This window comes from Trachymyrmex septentrionalis, unplaced genomic scaffold (assembly GCF_001594115.1).
Source record: "Trachymyrmex septentrionalis isolate Tsep2-gDNA-1 unplaced genomic scaffold, Tsep1.0 scaffold51, whole genome shotgun sequence".
NCBI classification, from domain to species: domain Eukaryota; kingdom Metazoa; phylum Arthropoda; class Insecta; order Hymenoptera; family Formicidae; genus Trachymyrmex; species Trachymyrmex septentrionalis.
The window spans coordinates 3,935,310-3,957,756 of NW_017305683.1; the positions used below are offsets into that span (position 1 = coordinate 3,935,310).

Consider the following 22,447-nt stretch of genomic DNA (forward strand, 5'->3'; position numbering starts at 1 on the left):
CTCAAATTTGTAATTATGTTATAATAACAGTGAATGAAATATATACTCGTATATGAAAGCCAATCAGAGCCAACGCTAACTATTTGGGTGCACAGAAATCTCTTTATTCTCGAAATAAATATACGTTTGAATTTTGTTCAAAATAGGTTTAACATGTAATTTAAATTATATTTTATGTTGAAATAGGCTCTAAACGAAAAGTTGGAACGTATATTTACTTCGTTATTGTTACATTCACACGAATACAGAGATTTTTGTGCACCCAAACAGCTAGCGTTGGCTCTGATTAGCTTTTTAAATATATATTTCATTGATAGATTCTTTCGAGTCTCTCATTTCATCTATTTATAAAAACAGTGAATTAATTTCAGCCATTAAGCTACGATAATTGAATAATTAATTTTTATTCCGTGACGGTCGAAATTAACAAGTCAATTAATAAATTAATAGTTCTGATTGCACGTAATAAAAAATAATTATTCAATTATTGTAGTTTTGATGCTGAAATTCTATCAGCCACTATTATTCTAATATCGTTATAAATTTAATTTGAAAGAATTGATGTTACTCGAAAACAGTTCAATTCATTTTCACGGTATAATTATGAAAATAATTCTTCGAGTTATTTAAAATCTCTTCGTACCTGTCAGTCCAGTCGGCACTACACATTTGGAAAATGTCCGAGATTCATAAGCTTCATGGAAAACTTCTTACGCGACGAGCAGCGCGGCACGCTGGAGGAACCAGTCCGAATACCAGGACGGGCTTAGAAGATACGCACAGAGTCGCGGCATCGATATCGATACGCGGCGAGAGTCGCTGATTGATCGGGGAATCGGATGAAAAACGTTGCTCGCGTATAACGGTACGATTTGAGGTGGCTTTACCCTTCGTGGAAGCGGTCGGTCTTGCCAAGCGATGGCCTGAATAGAGTCTCCCGGCCCCTGCCGTGTATATAAATCTGCCTTCTGCTGCTCCTCTTTCTTTCCTCCTTTTTTTATCATTTGCGCGTTATCCGTGTCCCCGTCGCTGATTGATCGATCGATCGATCGATCGATCGATCGATCGATCGATCGATCCCCGTCCGTCCGCGGTCTGCGTCGGTCGATCTCTCCGCAGAGGACGCAGGGGATCCGGGGTCGAGTTTAACGTCGGTCATCAGGGTAAATATCGGACGCACGTGCGTGAGCGCCGATCGGCAAGAAATCCGAGCACGACTCCGCCGCGAGCTCTCTTCCTGATTTATTGCTGGGATCCCCCTCTTCCTCCGATCGCGAGAACAGCCACGAGCAAACTATGCGCGGGCGTTTGTGAAGTGTTTTTGCGAGCGTAGCGACTCGCCGTCCAGCGAGGAGGATTTTCTAAGTCGGTGGATGTTCTTATTTTGAAAACCGGCCACGTCGCGCGTCCCTTTAAGGTTTTGCCGGGTTGTTCTGCGCGATCTCGATGCAGAGTCGCGGTATCAGCTTGTCTCGATCTCGTAGGAGCAGTATAGTAATGAGCGAAACGAGTAAAACGATATCGATAATTAATATACCAAGAAGCAGAAGTTTCGCAATTTCTGTTCGCGAAGTGAGATAGATTAGTTTACCCAGCTTTTCCTTCCTCTTTATTGCTTTCTGTGAATGAAATTAAACGAGTCTAAGCTCCAAGAAGAGATTAAAGTTTTTCTGGATTAATTCACGCGGAAGGATATATAAATATTGAAAAGCTAGCTACCTTTAATAAGGTCGTAAGAAATTGAAGTGTGACAATTTTACTTTAATCCGTGTCCTTCGTTCGTTTATCTACGAACATTTGCAATCGGAGAAAGCGACCCGAAGACCCCGAAAAAGTCTCCAGCTTGACTTCCTCATGTCAATCCGATTATGCGCTGATTCAATCACGTGTCGGTTGCGAATCGAGGCGATATTCCATACCGGAGACGTGTCCGCGATATCGTCGTTGTTGGAGCAAAAAAGAACACAGAGTGTGGGTAATCGTTCTATCCGATCTATCTTGAGCTTTATGATAACGTAACGTCGGAAATTTCGCATCGTTAATAAAATTATAATTTTCAAGGAAACGCGCTTTACAACGCGTTTATTAAATTGCTGCCGATAAGCCAGAATAAGTCAGAAAAAGAGACGCACGAAACGCGCGTTTCTCGTTCGATCGGTCGGGAAAGTCATCTCGGCCGGTGGAGGAAGTATCGCAAAAGCTGCTCTCTGATAAACTTATTTGAAGGAGCCGCCCGTCGCGGCCCGCGACCGTATGTAGGTACCTGTACCCGTACGAGATTATTGCGCGTAATTCATGGGCTCTCCCATTCATAAAAAGGCTAAATCGCGCAGAGGCTAACGACGTTACGTCGTTCCGTTATACGGCCGATCGTAGAAAGTCGTCAACTGATTAGGTTCGTATCCGCAATTTGAAACAGTGTTTCTCTAATAAGGCTCGCGCCTTATCATCAGTGCTTATGCCCTGTTATCGGTCAAATTAGAAATAATTATTTGCCGCGACGGAGAACATATCAGCTGGACAAGTGCACTTGAATTACGCATAATGCAGCATCCTCGATAATGAAATGCACGATCGATCTAATTGCCAATAACTACGTTAATCGTACGATTAATGAAAAGATAACGCTACGTTTTCAAATAGTTCAACTTTATGTCCACTTCGCTTTAAATAGCTCGATACGTAAATGATTATCGTGCTCATTTTCTATAACCGATAACCTCGCACCAACTTAATGAAGCTGTTATCATATACTGCTTCAGCATCTTGATCAATGATACCTAATACTTTTGCGAACGCAAACTATTTTTTTGCTTCTTTATCTACCAGGAGCTCAAAAAAGCCGCATAGTTTTGTAACATGGCGCAAATCTTTCGTTCTCTATTTTCATGTATTTCATTCTCAAATTAGTGACGTTGTTTAATGACGTAAAAGTATCTTGCAACATGCCGAGATTTTAATAATGCGTAAAAGTACAGACAAATATCTCATTTCTGTGCTCACGGAGGATCGCAATGCATTACCACAAAGTTGTATCCATATCAAAATATTTTTTTATCCTATATCACCTATGCAGCTTACCACAAACATATGTTTGCGTTGCAAACACAAATATTTGCTTAATTTTATGTTTTTATTCATTCACATATCCAATATTTATATGTAGATAGCACCAAGTGGCCATGGAGCCATTAAACAGCGCAGCGATACTTTATCGAGCTATGCAACATGCAGTATCGACCAGCGAGAATCTTTTCATTCCTGAATAATAAATGACGCAAACAACAAGCAAACCGTGTGTGTTGTCGGACTCTGATTTAAAAAAAAAAAAAATACGAAAAATCCGTCTACACGTGGGCCACAACTATCGAGAAAGAAACGTTTAGTCGTTACGGCACATTTAGCAGACGAGACTATTCATGAGATTGTATCTTCTATTTGGAATTTTCCGATATAATTACGCAGCACTAAATAATCATACTTACTGTTTCAAAATAACTCATTAAAAAAAAAATAAAAATAAATGGCGAATTATTGTACAATCACGTTACATTACACAATAAGTATCCTACAGAGGAAATCATAAGGAAGGTTTCTCTATGGAATTTCTCTTGTGTTGTAACAATTTGCTAGAATTATACTCACGACTGATGTATTGTTAACTTCATGTTTTCAGATCAAAGGCTAAGGCACTCGAAGAGCAACTTTGAGGTGTTGTACTTCAAGTTTTCCGATAAGGTTGTCCAACACCGTGTTACCAGGGCAGAGTTGTCTCTATGGATATCGGGTGTCAATCAGGAAACGGAGCTCGGTGAGCCAATTGATCTGGAGAGTCAAGACGCCAGTCCGGTGACGATCACGTTGCAGAGGATTCTTCGGGGAACGACCGAGACAGGCGGAACTTTGCTGGGTCCTCCTCTGACCACGAAACACCCTCGACCGTTTGGACGGCGGGGTGGCTGGATCACGATCGAGCTCAGACGAATGGTGGCGGAGTGGTTCAAGCATCCGAGAGATAATCTGGGAGTCGCCTTGAAGATCACAGGGCCTGGCGGCAGTCATCGTAGGAACTTGATTAGACTGGTTGAGACCAATCCCGGTGCGGAATACGCTCCATATCTCGAAGTGCAAATGCAGGAACTCGATTCGCGAAGAGGCTCCAGAATTAAGAGGAACGTGGGACTCAATTGCGATGAGGCCACCCAGGAGACTAGATGTTGCCGGTACAAACTCACGGTAGACTTCGAGAAGTTTGGCTGGGATTGGATAATCGCACCCAAAAAGTGAGTTACGTGATTCTTCTATTTCTTTTCATCTTTATTAATAAAGATTTTTTCAATCACGAAAAGTGTGAGATAGTTTTTGAAATTTTATTTATTTTATATTACGAAAAATCTCTTAAAAAAATCAAGTAGTGATTTAACAATAAATAAATGTACGATGAAAATAATGGAATTTTTCTTTGAAACTCAAATTAGGGCGATATATACTTTGCATTTGTTTAATAAAATAGTTGAAATGTGTGTACTTTTGTGAGAACATATTGCGACTCATAAAATGATTAATGCATCGTCGGTCAAGCACGTACTCGTAAAGATTTCTATGGCGAAGGAAAACATTTTGAGCCAAACTGGGTCCAAATGAAGGAACTGCGATTTTCTCGCTGGCACGTAGAACAGTTCTACATCAACAGCGTTAAAGCGTTATTCGCGCACGTTCGGTCTATAAATACTTTATGTTATGCAATAGTGGTGTATATTTCGAGTTAATTTGCGAAGGTGATATTTAACGATGATGCTTAATGAGGAATACAACGAATGTGAAGTTGAGATAAATTTTGTTTTATAAGTATTATTTTTAATTAGTATTATTTGATGAACCGAAACTTCTGCATTAACGGCCGGTTCCTGGATCTTTGTGTCACAGATATGATGCCAATTACTGTTCGGGTGACTGTCCAATGGCTTTTCTTCCGGCTTATCCGAACACGCATATCGTCAGCTTGGCGGAACCGCCGAACAACACCGGACCATGTTGCGCACCTAGGAAGCTGTCCGAAATCACAATGTTATATTTTGACAACGAATATCAGATCGTGTTCTCGCGGTTGCCGGGCATGGTCGTCGAGAAATGCGGGTGTTCATAGTCCACCTTCGTTTCTGACAGGACGAAAGCAATGTTGGCCACGCCGAGAGTTCCGCACAGATACCGCGATGCTCTCCCTTTGATCAATCTCGACGATCATCGTCATTGTCCTCGTCAATCGTCGTCGATTGTCATCGCCGTGTTCTCGGCGATTCCTCATCCGATAGACTGAAAGTGCCTTGTTCGGAGAGTGATTGCGTGATGCGGATCTCTTTGGAGCGCAGAAAGAGGAACACGAAGTGCGCGGATAGGCGGTGTTTGGTGATTCGCGGAGTTCCCTCAAAGACTGTGCTGGATGCCAAGAGAAGTCCAAAGAGGGACTCGCGCCGTGTCAGCGGGAGGCACCTCGACGGTGGTCCATGGTTCATGGCAAGGCGGATAGTTCCTAGAGAGAGAGAGAGAGAGAGAGAGAGAGCGAGAGAGAGAGAGAGAGAGAGAGAGAGCGAGAGAGAGAGAGAGAGAGAGAGAGAGCGAGAGAGAGAGAGAGAGAGAGAGAGAGTGAGAGAGAGAGAGAGAGTCACGGTATTATTTTTAAGACGCCGATACGTTTGCACTTGATCCACGATCCTAATTACGCCGGAATCCTCTAATCGGAACTCCCTAAATGCGAATTTCTTATTCCTCTAAACTAAGAGATAATAGAATGGGATATTTAGAATGTTTGCACTTATTGCGCAAGCGTTATTTTCAGAACTCCAACAGCGCAAACAAAACTTTGTTGAAACTTTCATTATTACGCCGCGGCTCGCGAGACCAGATAGATTACGAAGGGATGCAATGTGGGCGATTTTCGTGCCTGATTGTGTTCACAAAATGTGTAATTCTCTCTCCTATTTCTTTACTTTCATCCAAACGCGTTATTAAAACAGAGGACGTCGACGATCGGTGGAAACGTGTTGGACAACAGATCTCGGTGTACAGTAAAATCGTTGTTTTTTTTTCTAATGGTTTTTTTCTCTCTCCCCCCTCGTCTTTCTGCAATATATTATATATATATATATAGAAACGTTTCTGTCACTATGATCGTTTTTTTTTTTTTTTTTAGCGAATTGTGAGAGTGCGTGTGCGAGAGAGCGTATCGAATTATGTAAATAAGTAGCAGGCAAGAATGTGGTGTTGCTTCGCTGACACTCCTACGTCCTGGGAGGATCAACGAGGATATTACTCATATATTGACGAAGAACCTCAACTTTCCTAGTTTTTCTAACGCGAGTAGTTGTAATTACACGGCGCCAATATTCGGCTAATTGCACTCGGAACTTTTTATAACGCGGCAATTGGCAATTTTATATCCACGTTCCCGTCATTCATCATGGTCGCAGAACGAGTGTCGAGCGTTTATTTCTAGATAAATAATAAACATTAATCGCGCGAACGAATGCGCGACGCGCGCCTAATTTTCGTAGCTTTCTTCGTAACTTACGGTATTAATAGCTGCATTTTAGCGCGTCGGGTGATGCACTCGTCAAGAAGGGACGACGACTTTTTTTTGGAATGTGTCCCTTCCTATATTCCACGCGTTGTACAATCTAAAAAAAGAAAAAAAAAAAGATAGATTGTCAAGCGTTTTTAGACAAAATTATATTCTAGGGGTATATATCTCGACAAGCGCTCTTATTAGTTTTTATAGATTCATTAGGATCCGTCCCTGATCCTCGGGCATAATCCCTACTAATTACTACGGTGATAGAGAGGATCAGTGCCGCAATTATGTATAGACATATCCCCGACGCTTGAAACAATTCCAGTTATGTGTGTAGCGATTGAAACCAATATAATTTCGATAGATTCAGATCTTCGCAGTTAATCGATGAAAAACAAACGTTTAATAAGCAAAGCGCCATTTTTCTCTAAACCTATGTAATATTAAGAATTGAACTCGTCGAGATTCTACCGGTTTCAATCCCTCGTTGTATAGCAATCTTCAAAATCCGGGAACATACTTGAAACTTCTCATGCTATCAGAGCTAACACTTAACTCCACGTTTTCCCCTCAGCTTCGAGTCAAGTGCACTGTAGCTACATTTTTGTAAAATAGTATACGATATATACGATGGACTTGTGCGCACCGTCCCTAAACTTCATATGATTGTAAAGGAAAAAAGTCACACACGTACCCATACAACATAAAACACAAATACACACACACACACACGCGCGCGCGCGCGCGCGCGCACACACGCACGCACACAAAACACACACACGAATTTATAAAAAAAAAACTTTGCGATTTTTATAAAGCGATCATTTAGAACGTAAGAGAAAGCTCCTTGGAAAATTGATTTTTTTTATAATTCGTCCCCTCCTCTGTCAAGCTGTCCTTGTCTTTCCATTCTTTTCCGATTATTCTTTTTCTTCTTCGTATCTATTACATTTTCCATTCTCAGTTTGTTTGTCTCAGTGTATCAATAATTAAAAAAATAATGGATTTGCTTATATCCCGCTCCCAAAATAGCGAACGAGGACGGCAGAAAAATGCATACTTATATGTATAATGTGTACTTCCTAGGTAGAAACACAACATAGATAGAAAAATATTTATTCCATAAAATAAATGGTTTTTCGATGAGCACGGAATAACATTTTATTTTTCCTTTTTACCATCATTGAATAATTGATTTAACAATTAATTATATATATTTTGTTGGAATATATATAGAATAAGAAGTTAAAAAGTCAACTTTCTGTTAACAGGAAAACAACCGTTTAATACCGGATTTAATGAAAAATTTATTAAATCAAACTACTTTGCGGTAATTTGTAATGTTTTCATTTTGATTATTTTAATTGCTTTAATCGTGTTTTTATTTGATTTTTTTTTATTTCACAAATATATGATACGCACATAAAAAAGGAAGTATTGAATTGGAGCAAAAGTTTGTAGCGCAACAAATTTCAAAATTTAAGCAGCTGTAATTTTGTTAAAAATAAACGAAATTTAAATTAAAAAAAGAATTTTAAAACTTTACTTTCGACAAATTTTACATATATAAAAAATTACGAGCTGGATTAAATGGGAAATTTTCTTCTCATTTTGTGGATCTGCTAAAAAAACGCGAAAATTTGCAATTTTTTAATGTAAAAGTTTAAAGTTTTCCTAAAAAATTATTTTTTAAATATTCCTAAATATTTTTTAATAATAAGATTTTTTTTTATATTGGAATACATTTCGACTTTAATTATTCATAACTTCGTTAAAGCTATTATTATAATTGTTAATATTGTCTTATTGTTTATAATTTTTTTAAAACATGTAGGTACAAATGAAATAACGTTACAAATTTTTTTGTTCCGACCCAATATATGCTTACTACTTTTACACGTCGTGCATTAAATTTATTTTTAAATTCTGTTTCATGATAAATTTGGTAATATCGTGTACTCTCTTGCGGTAATCAATCTGTACTTTATTAAATCGTGTTTTACGACGTGTCTCTCTCTCTCTTTTTAATCAACACAAGAGAGAGGCTTACATATGGTGACGATAAACTTTCGGGGCAGAAAACGATTGTTGTTTTGCGATTTCTTTTCGTCCAATTAAAAACCGGTCATGTTTTTCGCTGATTTCTGGTACTTCCAGAATAAAGAAAAACATTTTTCGCAATACATGCAAATTAATCATTTATATTATATTATTTTTTCAAATCATCGGTGCAAAGTTCCTGCACCAAATAACTTTGCCGAAATAAATTATGGGAGAAAAGTGAAGAAACTGTATTATATAAGTTTTTTATAACGTAAAAAAAAAACGTAATTTATAAAAAGTAAGTTTTTATAAATGTCACTTGAAAAATAGTAAGTATAATTAGTAATATATAAAATGCCTTTTTATACTCTCTTTATGAATATCCTTATATTCTCTCTCTCTCTCTCTCTCTCTCTTTCTCTTTCTCTTTCTCTTTCTGTTTAATATAGTCGTTAAATAAAAATGAGAAAAATGCAAAGATAAAAGTAAACATCTTTAAAATCTTCATTCAAAGTGAATATAATAAACGTTATTAGATAATTGAAAGGAATGTGATAAATAAAAAGATAATAATTAAACGAGTTGCGTGAATATGTAGAATTCAAAATATGTTCGAAGTGCATGCAGACATAGCATGTCATTGCATTGATAATCTCGAAAATTTTGACTAACAATAAGTGTTTCACACCGTCTGTGTTATGAACCAGAACCATAAATATAATTATCGTTTACTTATCGTTAATGATTAAATAATCGACAAATACATTACTAAGAGTAACATTGAAAAATTTGTCATAAATATGTATTCTTATCGTACCAGATTAAAATGTATACATAGTCTGGTGTTTATAGATCTGTGCAACATTGATATTACAATTGATGCAAGTTGTAAGTCACGCACTCTTAATTATCTACAACGTGCAACGAAACGATAAAATGAATTTGACGGCAGGTGAGCTTTTTATTTGTTAAATTTTAATATTTAATACTTGCTTATTTGATGTGCCGCTTTTCCATAAAATATTGCATGTGTAACATTGTTCTATTCGCGTGCCGTATGGTAATAAAAAATAATGTATTATACATATTACAAACATGTTTACCAAAATTATGTTTATGGATTTATCGATATCTCATAAAATCGTATCAGGACATAAAATTTGTTTTATTTATAGATTCTTTTTTATGCAGTTCACTTTTGTGTAGGCCATTATAACTGTGTCATGGCTTTTATGTCGGTTGCGATAACAGAAACAATTGTAATGTGGAATTGAAAGAAGAGTATATCTTATTTGTCACCACAACCGGGTCGAAAGAGTGCCAAGGAAATATTTATTTAAGCGAATGGCTCCGCTGCTCAGTAGAAGAAATGCGATTTTATCGAGAATACAATCAAGTAATAAATTCACCATAAAGCCCCTTACGATGCTTCCATAATGAATGAGTGTGTAATTTATTTATCAAAGTTGTTACATGATTAATTCTCTTTAAAAAAAAAATTACATCTTTCAACATCTATTACAGAAAAAAAAGATTGAGCAAATTAAGAGCAAACATTTGATAATCAAATGTAATGAAAAAATTGTTAGATAAATATTTGAAATGTATTTTTTAAATCAACCATCAATAAATCTGCACAAATTAATTTAATGATGTAACATATTATAATAAAATTTTCACAAATTTCTAAACCAAAGACGTCATGTTAAAAAAAATTCACTCGTACATATTTTATTGTTACTTTAAGCATTTTCGGGGGCACGGTATGTCAGTGACATGGTCCGAGCGGCGTTGTTCGGATACGTGCGATTATAATTCGCGCATATAATGCGATAGTGAGATGCACGTCCTGGCAAGTCGGCCAGTTGAATTGACGGCAGTCAACTGTTTCGCCAGACGTGCCAATTCTCGTTTTATTGTTTTTCTTCGGCGGCGCCTCGAGCACTCGTCCTTGCCGATGGTCGGGTTAGTGCTCCCCTTTCGCCGAAACAGAAATGCCAAAATCGACATTAACCCGAAAACACCGCAGATAATTTATTGGAACAGAAATAGTCAACACGTCGCATGCCAAGAATATTTAAGACAGAATTAAATAAAATTAACGAGAGAGAGAGAGAGAGAGAGAGAGAGAGAGAGAGAGAGAGAGAGAGAGAAAGTGACTTTTACTTAAATTAAAATTGACGATCAGGCAAGACAGAGATCTTCCTGATAAAAACTTTATAAATTCTATTAATTTATGTAGACGATATTAAGCTAAGAGTTTCTTAAAAGAAGAAGACAATTGTCAAAAATGTATTGTGCTGCGTTAATTATTAGTAAAATTTTTAATATACGAAAATGTAAGAAATATACAAAATCACGTACTAAAGAATGCGTGTGCATAAGATGATTAATAATGTAGCGACAAAGTAATAATAAATAATATAAATAATTAGTAATGTAGTAATAAATAAAACTATTTGTATATTAGTTTACAATATTAGTATTATATACAAAAATATCTTGTGTCAAATTATGTAACATCGTTATCTTCAACCTTATTGTGTCACATACACACATTGAAATTTGATACTGCGATGTTTTATCATATCAAGAAAAGGTTTTCTCGATCTCACTTCATACTTCTCGGTGAAGATAACTTATACTCGTGAAACGTATTACATTTTCTGGGACATATCCCTTTCTCTCTTCCCGTGCAAACAGGTAAGCTACGGAGTTTGTTCTCCACAATCGAGGTGCGAAGTCACTTCTGTAATGAGAGCAGGTCGTGTTTCCATTATGAGAAGAAATCATTGAGTAATCCGAGGTCAAGCTTCGCCTGCCGCCGATGGGCAACGAGCTCTCGAATGCACTGGCCCCCATGGGCCAATCTACCTAAACTCGCCGACCAGACTACGTCTTAATAACCTTGCACTCTGCGAGGCGTATTGGCCTCCTCATCGGATCGGCATTTAAATTGGTAAGTAGTTTGAAACACTCCCAGCTAACTTTCCTCCTTCCACTTAAAAAACGCAAGAAACCAGGCTCGCGAATAATCTGTCAATACGAAATGTTGGGTAAAATTGGGCAAAATAAATTCACTCACTTATTTTGAGGATATTAACTTATATTTAATATATACATGTAAATTGATTGACAAAAGAAATTTTTGATAAGTTAATGTCTGAAGAGGGCTCAATCCGAAGAGCCGAAACTTGTAATTTATTTATATTTAAACTGAGTTTTTATAGTTATTATATTTTTTCAATTTTACTTTTCTCTATTTATAATTTATTCTTTTAATTGTATGACTTTTCTAAAGAAATGTGTTTGACTCTTACTGTGCTCTTTATTTATTGTTATTTATTTTAAATAGGAAGAGTCCTTCAATCTGTTAAATGTTTTGAGCGCTGGCTGTAAAAATGAATTGAAATAAAAGCAATTGCAATAATAATATTTCAAGTGATAAAATAATTAATTATTAAAAAATAAAAAGTACTAACTGTAAAAATGTTGTTACAAAATAATAATACATACATATAAAAAAAGCGTTTTAGTATAAATCATTTATGAAGATAATACTTTTTTTCTCGTGTTTCTCATAGCATCTCTTCCGGGCTGAGAGACTGACGATTTATCGCAAATTTTCCAGTATATAACAAACACATATACCGTATAGTCAGTTATCGCGTTATTCTAAAATAAATTACTAATATTAGAAATTACGAACTCACAGCTTTGGACGATAAATTCTTATCAGTTCTTACAGCATACACGTCAGCAGTCACGTTAAATAACTTCGGGTTAATATTTAATAACTTAAAGCTCAGTGATTCGTTACGCAATACGTTGACGGCTTGAATAAACGGCGAAAAATTCGCCTGCAGAAGCAGAAATGGTGCCCCTCCCGCGAGAAAGAGCTTTCGCCATTTGAAGGAGTGAAAAGCGGATGTAGGCCGACATTAGGGCGCGTTTCTTATATATAGCCGTTAAACGGGAATCACCTCGAGGGTGCGATGGAGGTAGGAACAATAATATTATTCGAAGTATAGGCTCTTTGACATAATTGTCATGGCGTGGTGCCATTGGTAGTCTTTAGCTGCGTTTTATGAACCATTCAACAATCCGGTTTACCCCGAGTACGGCCGTTACTCGGATTTGCATTTTACGAGTGACCGGGCAAAGGTGAACTACGATAGATCGGAGAAAGAGAGACAGGAAGTCGGAAATAAAATGAATTGGACAGAGACAGCGCGAATGGCACATAAGTATGTGCTACTTATGCATTCATATTCCTTCCTATAATATAATTTCTTCCTCAACCACCATTGGTCGGATGCCAATTGCCTTGCCATAACATTAATTAACACCGTATCTTACTGATCGTCCATAAGCATACTTATTTTTATGCCGCTTCCGCGGTTTCTCGCGAATTTTCAAAAGTGTGTAACACCTATCCTTATTTAAATTTGCAATCTCGTTTTGCCTGCGGAATTTATTTTTATATTATTTTTACTACAATGACAAAAATGTCTAACTGAAAATAAACGAACCGGAAGATTCTGAGATTATTTTCGTTTATTTTCAACCAGAATTCCAATTAATTCAACTAGACATTTCTCAGTGTACATTTCTCAGATCTAATAATTTACGGAGAATAATATGCTTCATCGTATGGAGAGATGAATGATAGCTTTATAAATCTTTCAGTGGATTGCAGGAGATCGTGGAGTTTATTACAGCGGCGCTGTTGAAATAAATTTTCCCGCTGCGTTTCGCCAGCTTGGCGCACGTTCGTAATATGAAACGATTAATATCGTTTATCGGGTAAGGAAAGTGATGACGATCAGAATAATGGTACACAGTACTTGCCAGTATCTAGCGACTTCATTCGAGGGGGCGGATGAAGTGGTCCCCTTTTCACTTAAGGGATACGGAACCTGCTGGCTTTCTTTCACGGAGGGTCGAAACGATGAAGAAGTTCAAAGAGGAAGTTCGAATCGCGAGGGTGAATGCTACTTCTTCTCGAGCATCAAGTGGAGTACCTACGACGATGCATCCTGCTAACTTCTCACGTACATCACGCTTTAGAAAATCTACTTTTATTCAAAATATATACAGGGGATATTGTGGGCGCGCGACTTGCAATCCTCCGTATAAAATTTTGAATTTTTATATTTTTTTTCAATGCACGCAGTTTTTACACGCGTACTATTTATATTGGACTTATAATTATGATACTCGTAATTATAATTTATTATTATAGAGACAGGCGAGTGATGAATTTCTTAAATAAGACTCGAAATAATGTTTTTGTGTTAAAAAAAAAAAAAAGGTTTGCGAGAACAAGAGGGCGGGAGGAGGGAAATGTACATAGCGACAGCGAAGGCGATGCACTTGAATTAACTTAGAGTGTATTTCTAGCACTCTAGGTTTAGCTCCGGAACACTCGCTGGTATGTTATATGCTGGCAGAAGATCCCGCGATTCAGAGCCTCCTTTCTACTTCGTGGATCCGTTATTGCGAATCGAGTTTTTTTTATCGATCACTCTAATCAGCTGTTGGCTAATATTCAACAGTTTGTATAATTCATCGATTTTCGTTGAAGAGCTGTAATAAATTACATTTACATTTGCGAATTAGATTGCCAGATTAGATCGAGAGTCAGAATATATATCCGCAATCGCAATTGGATCTCGAGAGCTTACGAGCTTGATAACCGTGCGAGATAAGGGGAAGCGTCTCCACTGTCAAGGGGGTGTAAGGGGATCGCGGTGCCTTATTTACACGATATCGGAATCACCTGTTTCCGTGCGTTGGCCCTTATCGATCGTAAATACAGGTGTGCTCTTAGGTGACCAAATAGAATAGAATAGAGAGAAAGAGAAAGGTTAGAGGAAAGAGGAAGGAGAGAAAAAGAAGGGGGTAGCGTACGGGAGAGGAATGCACGCGAATGAGGGAAGAAGAAGACACGCTTACGTGAAGAAGTCATGTCCTCGGGTGAGCATTCAGGTTTCGGTCGTTTGGGTGGCTGCCTGCCTGCCCGTGTTACCCGATGCCCCCTTCACCTTCACTGCACATATAAGGGCTGCGAGCACCAGCTCCCGCGCACGCACCAGCGAAAAAAATGCATACGCATACGATAACGGGGGTGCGTGCCTGAGGGCTATCCTTATGGGGCTTGGGGAGGCCATACAATACTTTAGTAACCCCGTAATACCTCCCCTTTCACGCAGGCAGGTGGGTAGGCAAGCAAGGCAACGCACAAGGCAAGGTAAGGCAGGCAGATAGAGCCTTCGAGTATAAAGTAGCCAACCGCTGCACCTTCTCTTTTCTTCACCGCACCGGCGTGTACATCGGGATTAAAGGGTTGGCGAGAGAGGGATGGCGGTATCTCACGTTTGTGTGCCAATTTATCAAGCACCACCGATAGGGGGTGGATGGCTTCCCGCTTCCTACGAAGAATTCAGTTACTTCCTTAATGTATTAAAAACGTTCCGTTCTCGAGCGAGACAACGTTTAATTCGCAATAAACGTGAGGATGTAAACTCGATCAATGACGTACGGCGAGAGAAACATTCTAAGGAAATTTGCAGTAAATATTATTTGTTAAAAATGTTCAAGTATTACTTTGTATAACATAGAGACAATAATATTAAATAAGTCGGCAAAAAGTAAGCAACAAAAGTTGCTGCAGGAATGCAAGACATCGTGTAATGAAAGTTGAGCGAAATAAAATTTTTAAACTCTTTTGTTTAACGTATAATATTAATTTTTATATCAAAGGGCTGCTTTATCCCCAAAAAATTACGTACGTAAATTTTATTAGGATAATCTATGCGTTGAGTTACTTTTCCATTTATGCACTGAAAAAAATTTCGATCATTTTTGGTCCAATGAATCGTTATGATCGTTAATCGATGTCCAACTTAATGTAGTTAATTCATTGATACAATAACTATGGATTTATTTATATAACTACTAACTAACATATTTATTCTTACAATGAATTCTAGTAATAATTTTATAACCTGAAAAGCATTGAGAATTCATTGGATCAGATTTCACCAATTCAATGAATATCTTATTGTATTACGTGTACACGGTTTTGATTCAGTGTGTGTACATATGCACTTGTAGACAGATAATGCTTTAAAAGTTCGCCTCGCGCGATACTTATGCATTTATCTTTTCGATAAAATTTTTTATTTGGACAGAGACTCATGATAGTACATGGCATAAGCACCGATAATTTAAAAGTTCGTGAGATGTCAAACATACCGGCTCGTGCATATTCATTACAGTCACATCGGGATTTATTATCGCGTAAAAATTCCGGCTCTAGTGAATAAACCACGATCGGATAACGACACCACATAATTATCCCATAATTTCAGCGTAGAGGGTTTAGAGATCGCATAATCGAGACGCGGAGAGAGGTACATGGATAGGGGCTGAATGGGCTGAATGGGGGCAAAACAAGCGGATGTTCCGCACGAAGAGTACGAATCGCCGCGTTGCTGGCAATTAAAAACAGCAGTCGTGGGCGGCGACGGCCCTTTCGGACGGAAGTAGCGATCGCTTTCGTGCGCCGCGCCGACTGGAATTCCTTTTTGCAACCCTTTGCAGGCAGCGGCGCCAAAAAGCGGGGTGCATAAATCGCGCGGGTGCCGAATATTCGGGTATCTCCGCCCACTTTCTCGATTTCTCTTCATCGGAGAGAGCTCGCTGCAACTTTGGGTGCAGTCGAACCGAAACACAGATACACACGCGTAAATATTACACACACGCATACGTACGCGCGCAAAACCTACCGCCGGCCCTCCTATTTATAACGCGAAATTCCCGGAAGGTGAAGGCAGATAGCATCGAACCACCGACATGTACGAAAGAGGACCTACCCATAATTTTCCCCCGATTCGTGGGTTGTCGACCACCGGCCACCGGCTGCACGCACATCCGCATTCGATCAAGCCGCGCACACCGCGAACTTCGCTCTCCTCCTCTTTCTTCATTTCACTGCCTCTCACCCTTTCACGCGCCTTCCGCCAACCCTTTCTAATCCTTCCTGCGCGCACGGGCGAGCTCGAATTTTCTCTCTATCAGCTTTTTTCTATCATTTTTTTTTAAATCGAAATTACGTTTTAAATCTTTGCCTTTCAATGCTCTACTTAACAGAGGAAGTAAAGAAAAAATTTCATTGTAATTTGGCCAGAAAAGAAATTTAGGTCCCTTTTCTATATTAATTTTTGTTAACTGAGGAACAATGAATAATTAAATATTTTATTACAACAATAAATTGTCGGAATAAACAAGTTATAATTATTTGTCTCTTAATAATTATTTCATCTTTTCTTTTTTTAAAATTTTTATTTATAATATACATTCATTTAAAAAAACAAAGTAAAATGTAAGAGCTTTTAACACTTTTAAAATTAGTTTTAAAAGGAAACAATTATTTGAAGATTAATTTGAATTTATGAGAAAAGTGACTCTCTCATAATGTAAAATAAACGCATAACTCCTACGCGTAATTTCTTATGCAAAGTGAGATCCAATGGGCTTCGTTAAATTTCCTTGTCTTCTTACAAAGTAATGCGATGTAGCACGAGACGACACAAAATCGGTAATCGGCCGCGGGAATTCTGGGAAGATAATAATATTTGCCCTGATGGCAATCAACCGTCCAGACGGCGGCCAGACAAGACAATGATAGATCAATCTTGCGAGTCTCGCACGCTCTGATGCGCGTCACGTCAACCCGTTCACCCGCTTCGCGACCTCACGATCGTGTTTGCCGACGTCGGGCTGGCTGAAGACTTTAGGAAAGAGTCACCGACGACCGCGGTACACGACCGTGACCAATTTACAAACGACCGTTGTCGTTTCTTGGCATTGGTACGTTTTCCTTCCAGCTAAGTCAGTAGCCGCAAATCCGTCGGGAGGTCAACGGTAACGAGAGACGGACGAAGCCGCAAACACAGGAAGTGATCCTGATCGTGATGATGACTCGATCTCATCGGTTGGATTTTCTGGCGGTCGTTGGGGCGCCATCTCGCCATGATAATACATGCCGAATGAAGTCGAAAGGAATTCGATGTGCGATAAAGGAGAACTCTATTTTGTTTAATTAAATTATTTTAGAATGAACATACTACTTCAAAATCTATATTTTTTAAGAAATACATTTAATTATATAATATTATTATGAATATAATTTTATTTTGTCATTGTACTTTATTGTTACTTTATTGTATCATTCTAGTTAAAACAAAGTTAATTTTTTCTGCATGTTGGCGTGTGTCTAAAATAAAATATTATTAAGATACTGTACATATATAATATAAATCCATTTTGCATGATATTTTAGAAGTTAAAAATCTTCCTTTCTAACATAATAAGCGATTCAATAAGAAACTAATAATAATATTTAATTAAATTATATTAATATTTAATATTTAATTTAATAATATTTTGGCACATTGTTTGACATAATGGAATCGGTTTCGGATAATAATGAAAAAATTCGTAATCAATAATGATACAAATTATTCAATTAATTCTCCAATTGTAAAAGATGGAATTGATTTTTAAACATTATTTTCATGTTGTAATTTAAGAATTAAAATACATATATAAATTGAACAAAGATTATAAAAAAAATAATAATAATATAATTATTTATGTCCCAAGACAATGTATTGTATGTTGTATTTGATTTAAAATATTTTTGCCTTATAGTATTTTAAATACAATTAAAGAGTAACAAAATAATTTTAATTAATCTAAGCGTATTAAAAATTACAATAAATGAGATAACAAAAGATATATAAGAGCTAATTGCAAATCTTGATATATAAAGTATGTTATTTCAACCTCATTGATATAAAAATTAATGATATCCTGGACATTATCTTATTTAATGACATTTTTATTATTCAGAGTCCTTTAATTATTTTTCTAAGCATATTAATTATCTTTAATACAGTTTTATCTTACTGCCTCTTCATGTTAGACTCTTCAATCTAGATACAATGCTTACTAAGAGGGCGTTAGCAAACAGAGAGTATCTGTGACACTACGCGAAGTCCCATATGGCTCCATCTAAATAATCGATCGAAATGAAAAGCAAAAATTATTTTATTTATTATTCTAGAAATATCAACAAATATGATAGAAATTAATTTTCTATTATTATTATCATTATAATTTATTAAGTATAAAAAATATTTTTTTTGCAGAATTATTTAATCAAACGGATTATCGTATAACAGTTTATTGTAATATAATTATGTGGAGAAATGTTTGTTCAACGAATAAAAGAAATAAATTACCAAATCTTTGAAGGAGATAAGAAGTAAATAGACTTTGTCATGTCCAAAAAACTATAATATTGAAAAAAGAAAAACAGGGATAGATTATAGATTTCTATTTTCTGTTTTTTAATAACAATTTTCTTTAATAACAAAAATTTATTAATTTGTTTGTATTTCTTTAAAATATTGTATATATTTCTTTTTAAATTTAATAAATTTTAGTAGTATAAATTTTAAATAAAGGCAAAATATCGATAAAGATAATACCTAACATATATCTCGTTGATGGTATCGATCTGGTTGAGATCGATTAGTCGAATTTAAATAATATCGACAAGAAAATCGACAAGAAAATTTAGTTTAAAAAGATTCGAATTATTGATTAGTCGATTAATCGAGGAAAATCGAACGTTGCTCATATTCCTGATGACCAGCAATCTTATCAGCAAGAACAGTTGTGAAGGTTAGATGATATTAGAAAACATGAATGTACGCAATATATACGTACGATATACGAAATATAAACAACTTGAAAAGTAAATAGTGATCGTCGCGTCTGTCACATAACGTAAGTGTCAATTGAAAGGTTAAATTTATTTCATGTCTGTCAAATTATTATTACATCTTATTTTATCACAACAGGGCCAGTTATTACAAAAATAAATTTTTATAAATTTAAATTATTTCTGTTATAAATTGTATTTATTTCAATATATAATAAAACTGATTTATCTTTATTTTATTTTAAGTAATTATATAATAAATATATAATTTTTATTATCTTGTAGAATATTTTATGTATTGTGTGTAAAACATTATTAATTTTTTATCACACAATTTGTTAAGTATTATTTCTGTTAAATATGAATATAAGATAACATCTTAAGTGTAATATTTTTAAGTATTTTAAGTATTTTTTTGTATTTTTAATAGTATAAATATTTCTTTATAAGAAACAGAAATATTTACTATACTAACGTAATATTTTAATTCTAGAAAATTAATAAATTTCTGGAATTCTGCACAACAAATTATTCGACGTTATGTGGAACGAAGACCTGATTAGTATTGCACTGCCTACAATGTCAACTATTGTTTTCTTTATATTTACGGTAAATTTCTTTCGATACCTCATAGGTAGTCCTCATATTCAGATAAGAGATGTTACAAAGGAACATAATTGGAAGGCTATTAACCAAGCAGCTAAGGTACTTTTAAAAATTTATAGGATTATTATAGACTGTCTCTTATTTATGATAAAATAAAAGTATCTATCCTTTTCCTAAACATGCACATTTTTCCTATTTACATATAAATTTATATGTAATTGTTTCAAGATGTCGACAAAACAATAAGAAAATTGCTTATATCAATGCATGATCCCGTTTTAATCGGATTGAAATAATTATATCAGCATGGAGTATTAAAAATATAACAGCAGTAGTAGTCTAGTTTAGTTTACAAAAAGATTGTATATGGATTTTGATTAAAGTAAAAACAATATTAAATTATATAAATTAATCATATATATAAAATTATTCTATATACAGGCATATTACTGTAGTATTTGTGAGACTTTATTATTGAACCTTGATGCTGGTTTCTGTGATTCTTGTGGCGTGTGTGCAGATCGAGGTTGTGTAAAGCTTGCTGATAAACAGCTAAAGTGCAAAGCTATAACTTGCAATAATGATCAGTTGATGAAGCATCATTGGATTAAAGGTATATTATCAGTTTGTAGTTAATATATGTATTGTGTTAAATGTACTACTTTTTAAATATCTTTTGTTATATTTAAAGGTAATTTGCCATTTGTTGCCATATGTTACATCTGTGAAGAAGAGTGTGATGTAGAACCCGGCCTTACAGACTGGTGGTGCTGTTGGTGTCAGAGATGTGTTCACAAAACATGCAAACCTTCTCTTTCTGAAGTAATGATTAATGATATTTTGTTTTTTTTTAAATATTTTTCATAATTTTTAAATAATTTTTTTTTGCTGCAAAGAATTATTATGATAACACATCACAAATTTTAAATCATTATAATAATCGTGTTTGAATTGAACCTTGTTCAAAATTTTATATATTTATTAATTTCTTAATTTTAATAATAAAATGGATTGCTCATATGTAGCCAAGAAAAATAATATTTTTAAGAATGTACAATAACGTTAATTTATTATTATATATATATATTGCATTATAGAATGCTTTTTATTTTATTATTCTGAAAAAGTTGTGAAACAAATTATGAAATATAAAAACGTATTTCTTTTCAGATATGTGATTTTGGAAAATTCAAATTAATGATCATTCCACCAGGAAGTTTAGAAGTAATAAATCGACGCACAATGACACGCAGATTACATCTTCGTTCTATCACACCACCAAATTGGCCTAATTGGAATCCAATCATTATTGTAGGTAAGAGAACAAAAATAACAATAAGTATTGTTTAAAAGACAGTAATGAATTGATGATGTTTAGATATATCTTTTTCTCATTGTTCTTTTTCTTGATAGGAAATAGAAAATCAGGAAATAATGATGGAGGCCAAATTTTATCACTGTTTAGAAGATTGTTAAATCCTGCGCAAATCGTAGATTTAGCAGACCGTGATCCAGTTGCTGCCCTTGAATGGTGCCGTTTGTTAGGAAAAATTCCATCCACTATACTCGTAGCCGGCGGCGATGGAACTGTCGCTTGGTTATTAAACACCATCAACAAACTTGAATTAGAGGTAAATCCCTCTTGATATAAACATTTTAATATGCATAAGCACGAATACAAACAAATATTTTATACGAAACAGCCTGTTCCATCTGTAGCAATAATTCCTTTGGGAACAGGCAACGATTTATCCAGAGTATTAGGATGGGGAAAACAACATGATTCACACTTAGATCCTACGGAACTATTACAAAAAGTTCAAGCAGCGGAGAAGGTAGAGCTTGATAGGTACGTGCTAAAAAAATTATACATTTTTTAATTACCGATTGATTAGAGCTACATGCAGCGTGTAATTTAGGTGGTCCGTGACGATAAAACCACTCGGCGGACTAGGCTTCAGAGGATCGAATCGTAATTTGTTCATGTACAATTACATAAGCGTGGGTGTGGACGCACAAGTGACTTTGAATTTTCATCGTACAAGAGAGAGTCGCTTTTATCTGTTTAGTCATAGAATATTTAATAAGGTATCACTTCGTTTTCAAATAAACGTGTAAATAAAAAAAAAATTATTCCAAATCAAATAAGGTAGTTTATGTGCGTTTTGTACATGTTTGTAGCTGTTGTATTTGTGCTTTGGCACACAACAAGTCGTGGAAAGGGAATGTAAAGATCTCGATAAAAGTTTAGAAGTCTATTTAGATGACAAGAAGATAGAACTGCCTTCTGTTGAAAGCATAGTGATACTTAACATTCCATCTTGGGCTGCTGGTGTCGATCTTTGGAAAATGGGAATGGAAGGTTAATATATCTTAAAAATGAGATTATATTTATTTAAATATAATAATTATACTAATTGAAAAGTATTGCT

At 35.7% G+C, this 22,447-nt stretch overlaps 2 protein-coding genes across 2 annotated transcripts in view; both read left to right on the forward strand.

Moving 5' to 3' along the window:
- LOC108751720 (growth/differentiation factor 11-like) overlaps positions 1-5,554 on the forward strand; it is a 21,069-nt gene extending 15,515 nt beyond the window's left edge. The window contains exons 2-3 of the mRNA XM_018492046.1: positions 3,677-4,283; positions 4,927-5,554. Coding sequence (XP_018347548.1) covers positions 3,677-4,283; positions 4,927-5,146 — 827 coding nt within the window. The 3' untranslated portion in view covers positions 5,147-5,554. The remainder of the gene's footprint in view (positions 1-3,676; positions 4,284-4,926) is intronic.
- Positions 5,555-19,310: 13,756 nt separating this feature from the next.
- Positions 19,311-22,447, forward strand: part of LOC108751686 (diacylglycerol kinase epsilon) — a 3,786-nt gene continuing 649 nt past the window's right edge. Inside the window, exons 1-9 of the mRNA XM_018491991.1 lie at positions 19,311-19,474; positions 19,903-20,114; positions 20,457-20,628; positions 20,707-20,837; positions 21,186-21,330; positions 21,429-21,646; positions 21,719-21,864; positions 21,935-22,103; positions 22,197-22,377. Of these exons, the coding sequence (XP_018347493.1) occupies positions 19,950-20,114; positions 20,457-20,628; positions 20,707-20,837; positions 21,186-21,330; positions 21,429-21,646; positions 21,719-21,864; positions 21,935-22,103; positions 22,197-22,377 (1,327 nt within the window). The 5' untranslated portion in view covers positions 19,311-19,474; positions 19,903-19,949. The remainder of the gene's footprint in view (positions 19,475-19,902; positions 20,115-20,456; positions 20,629-20,706; positions 20,838-21,185; positions 21,331-21,428; positions 21,647-21,718; positions 21,865-21,934; positions 22,104-22,196; positions 22,378-22,447) is intronic.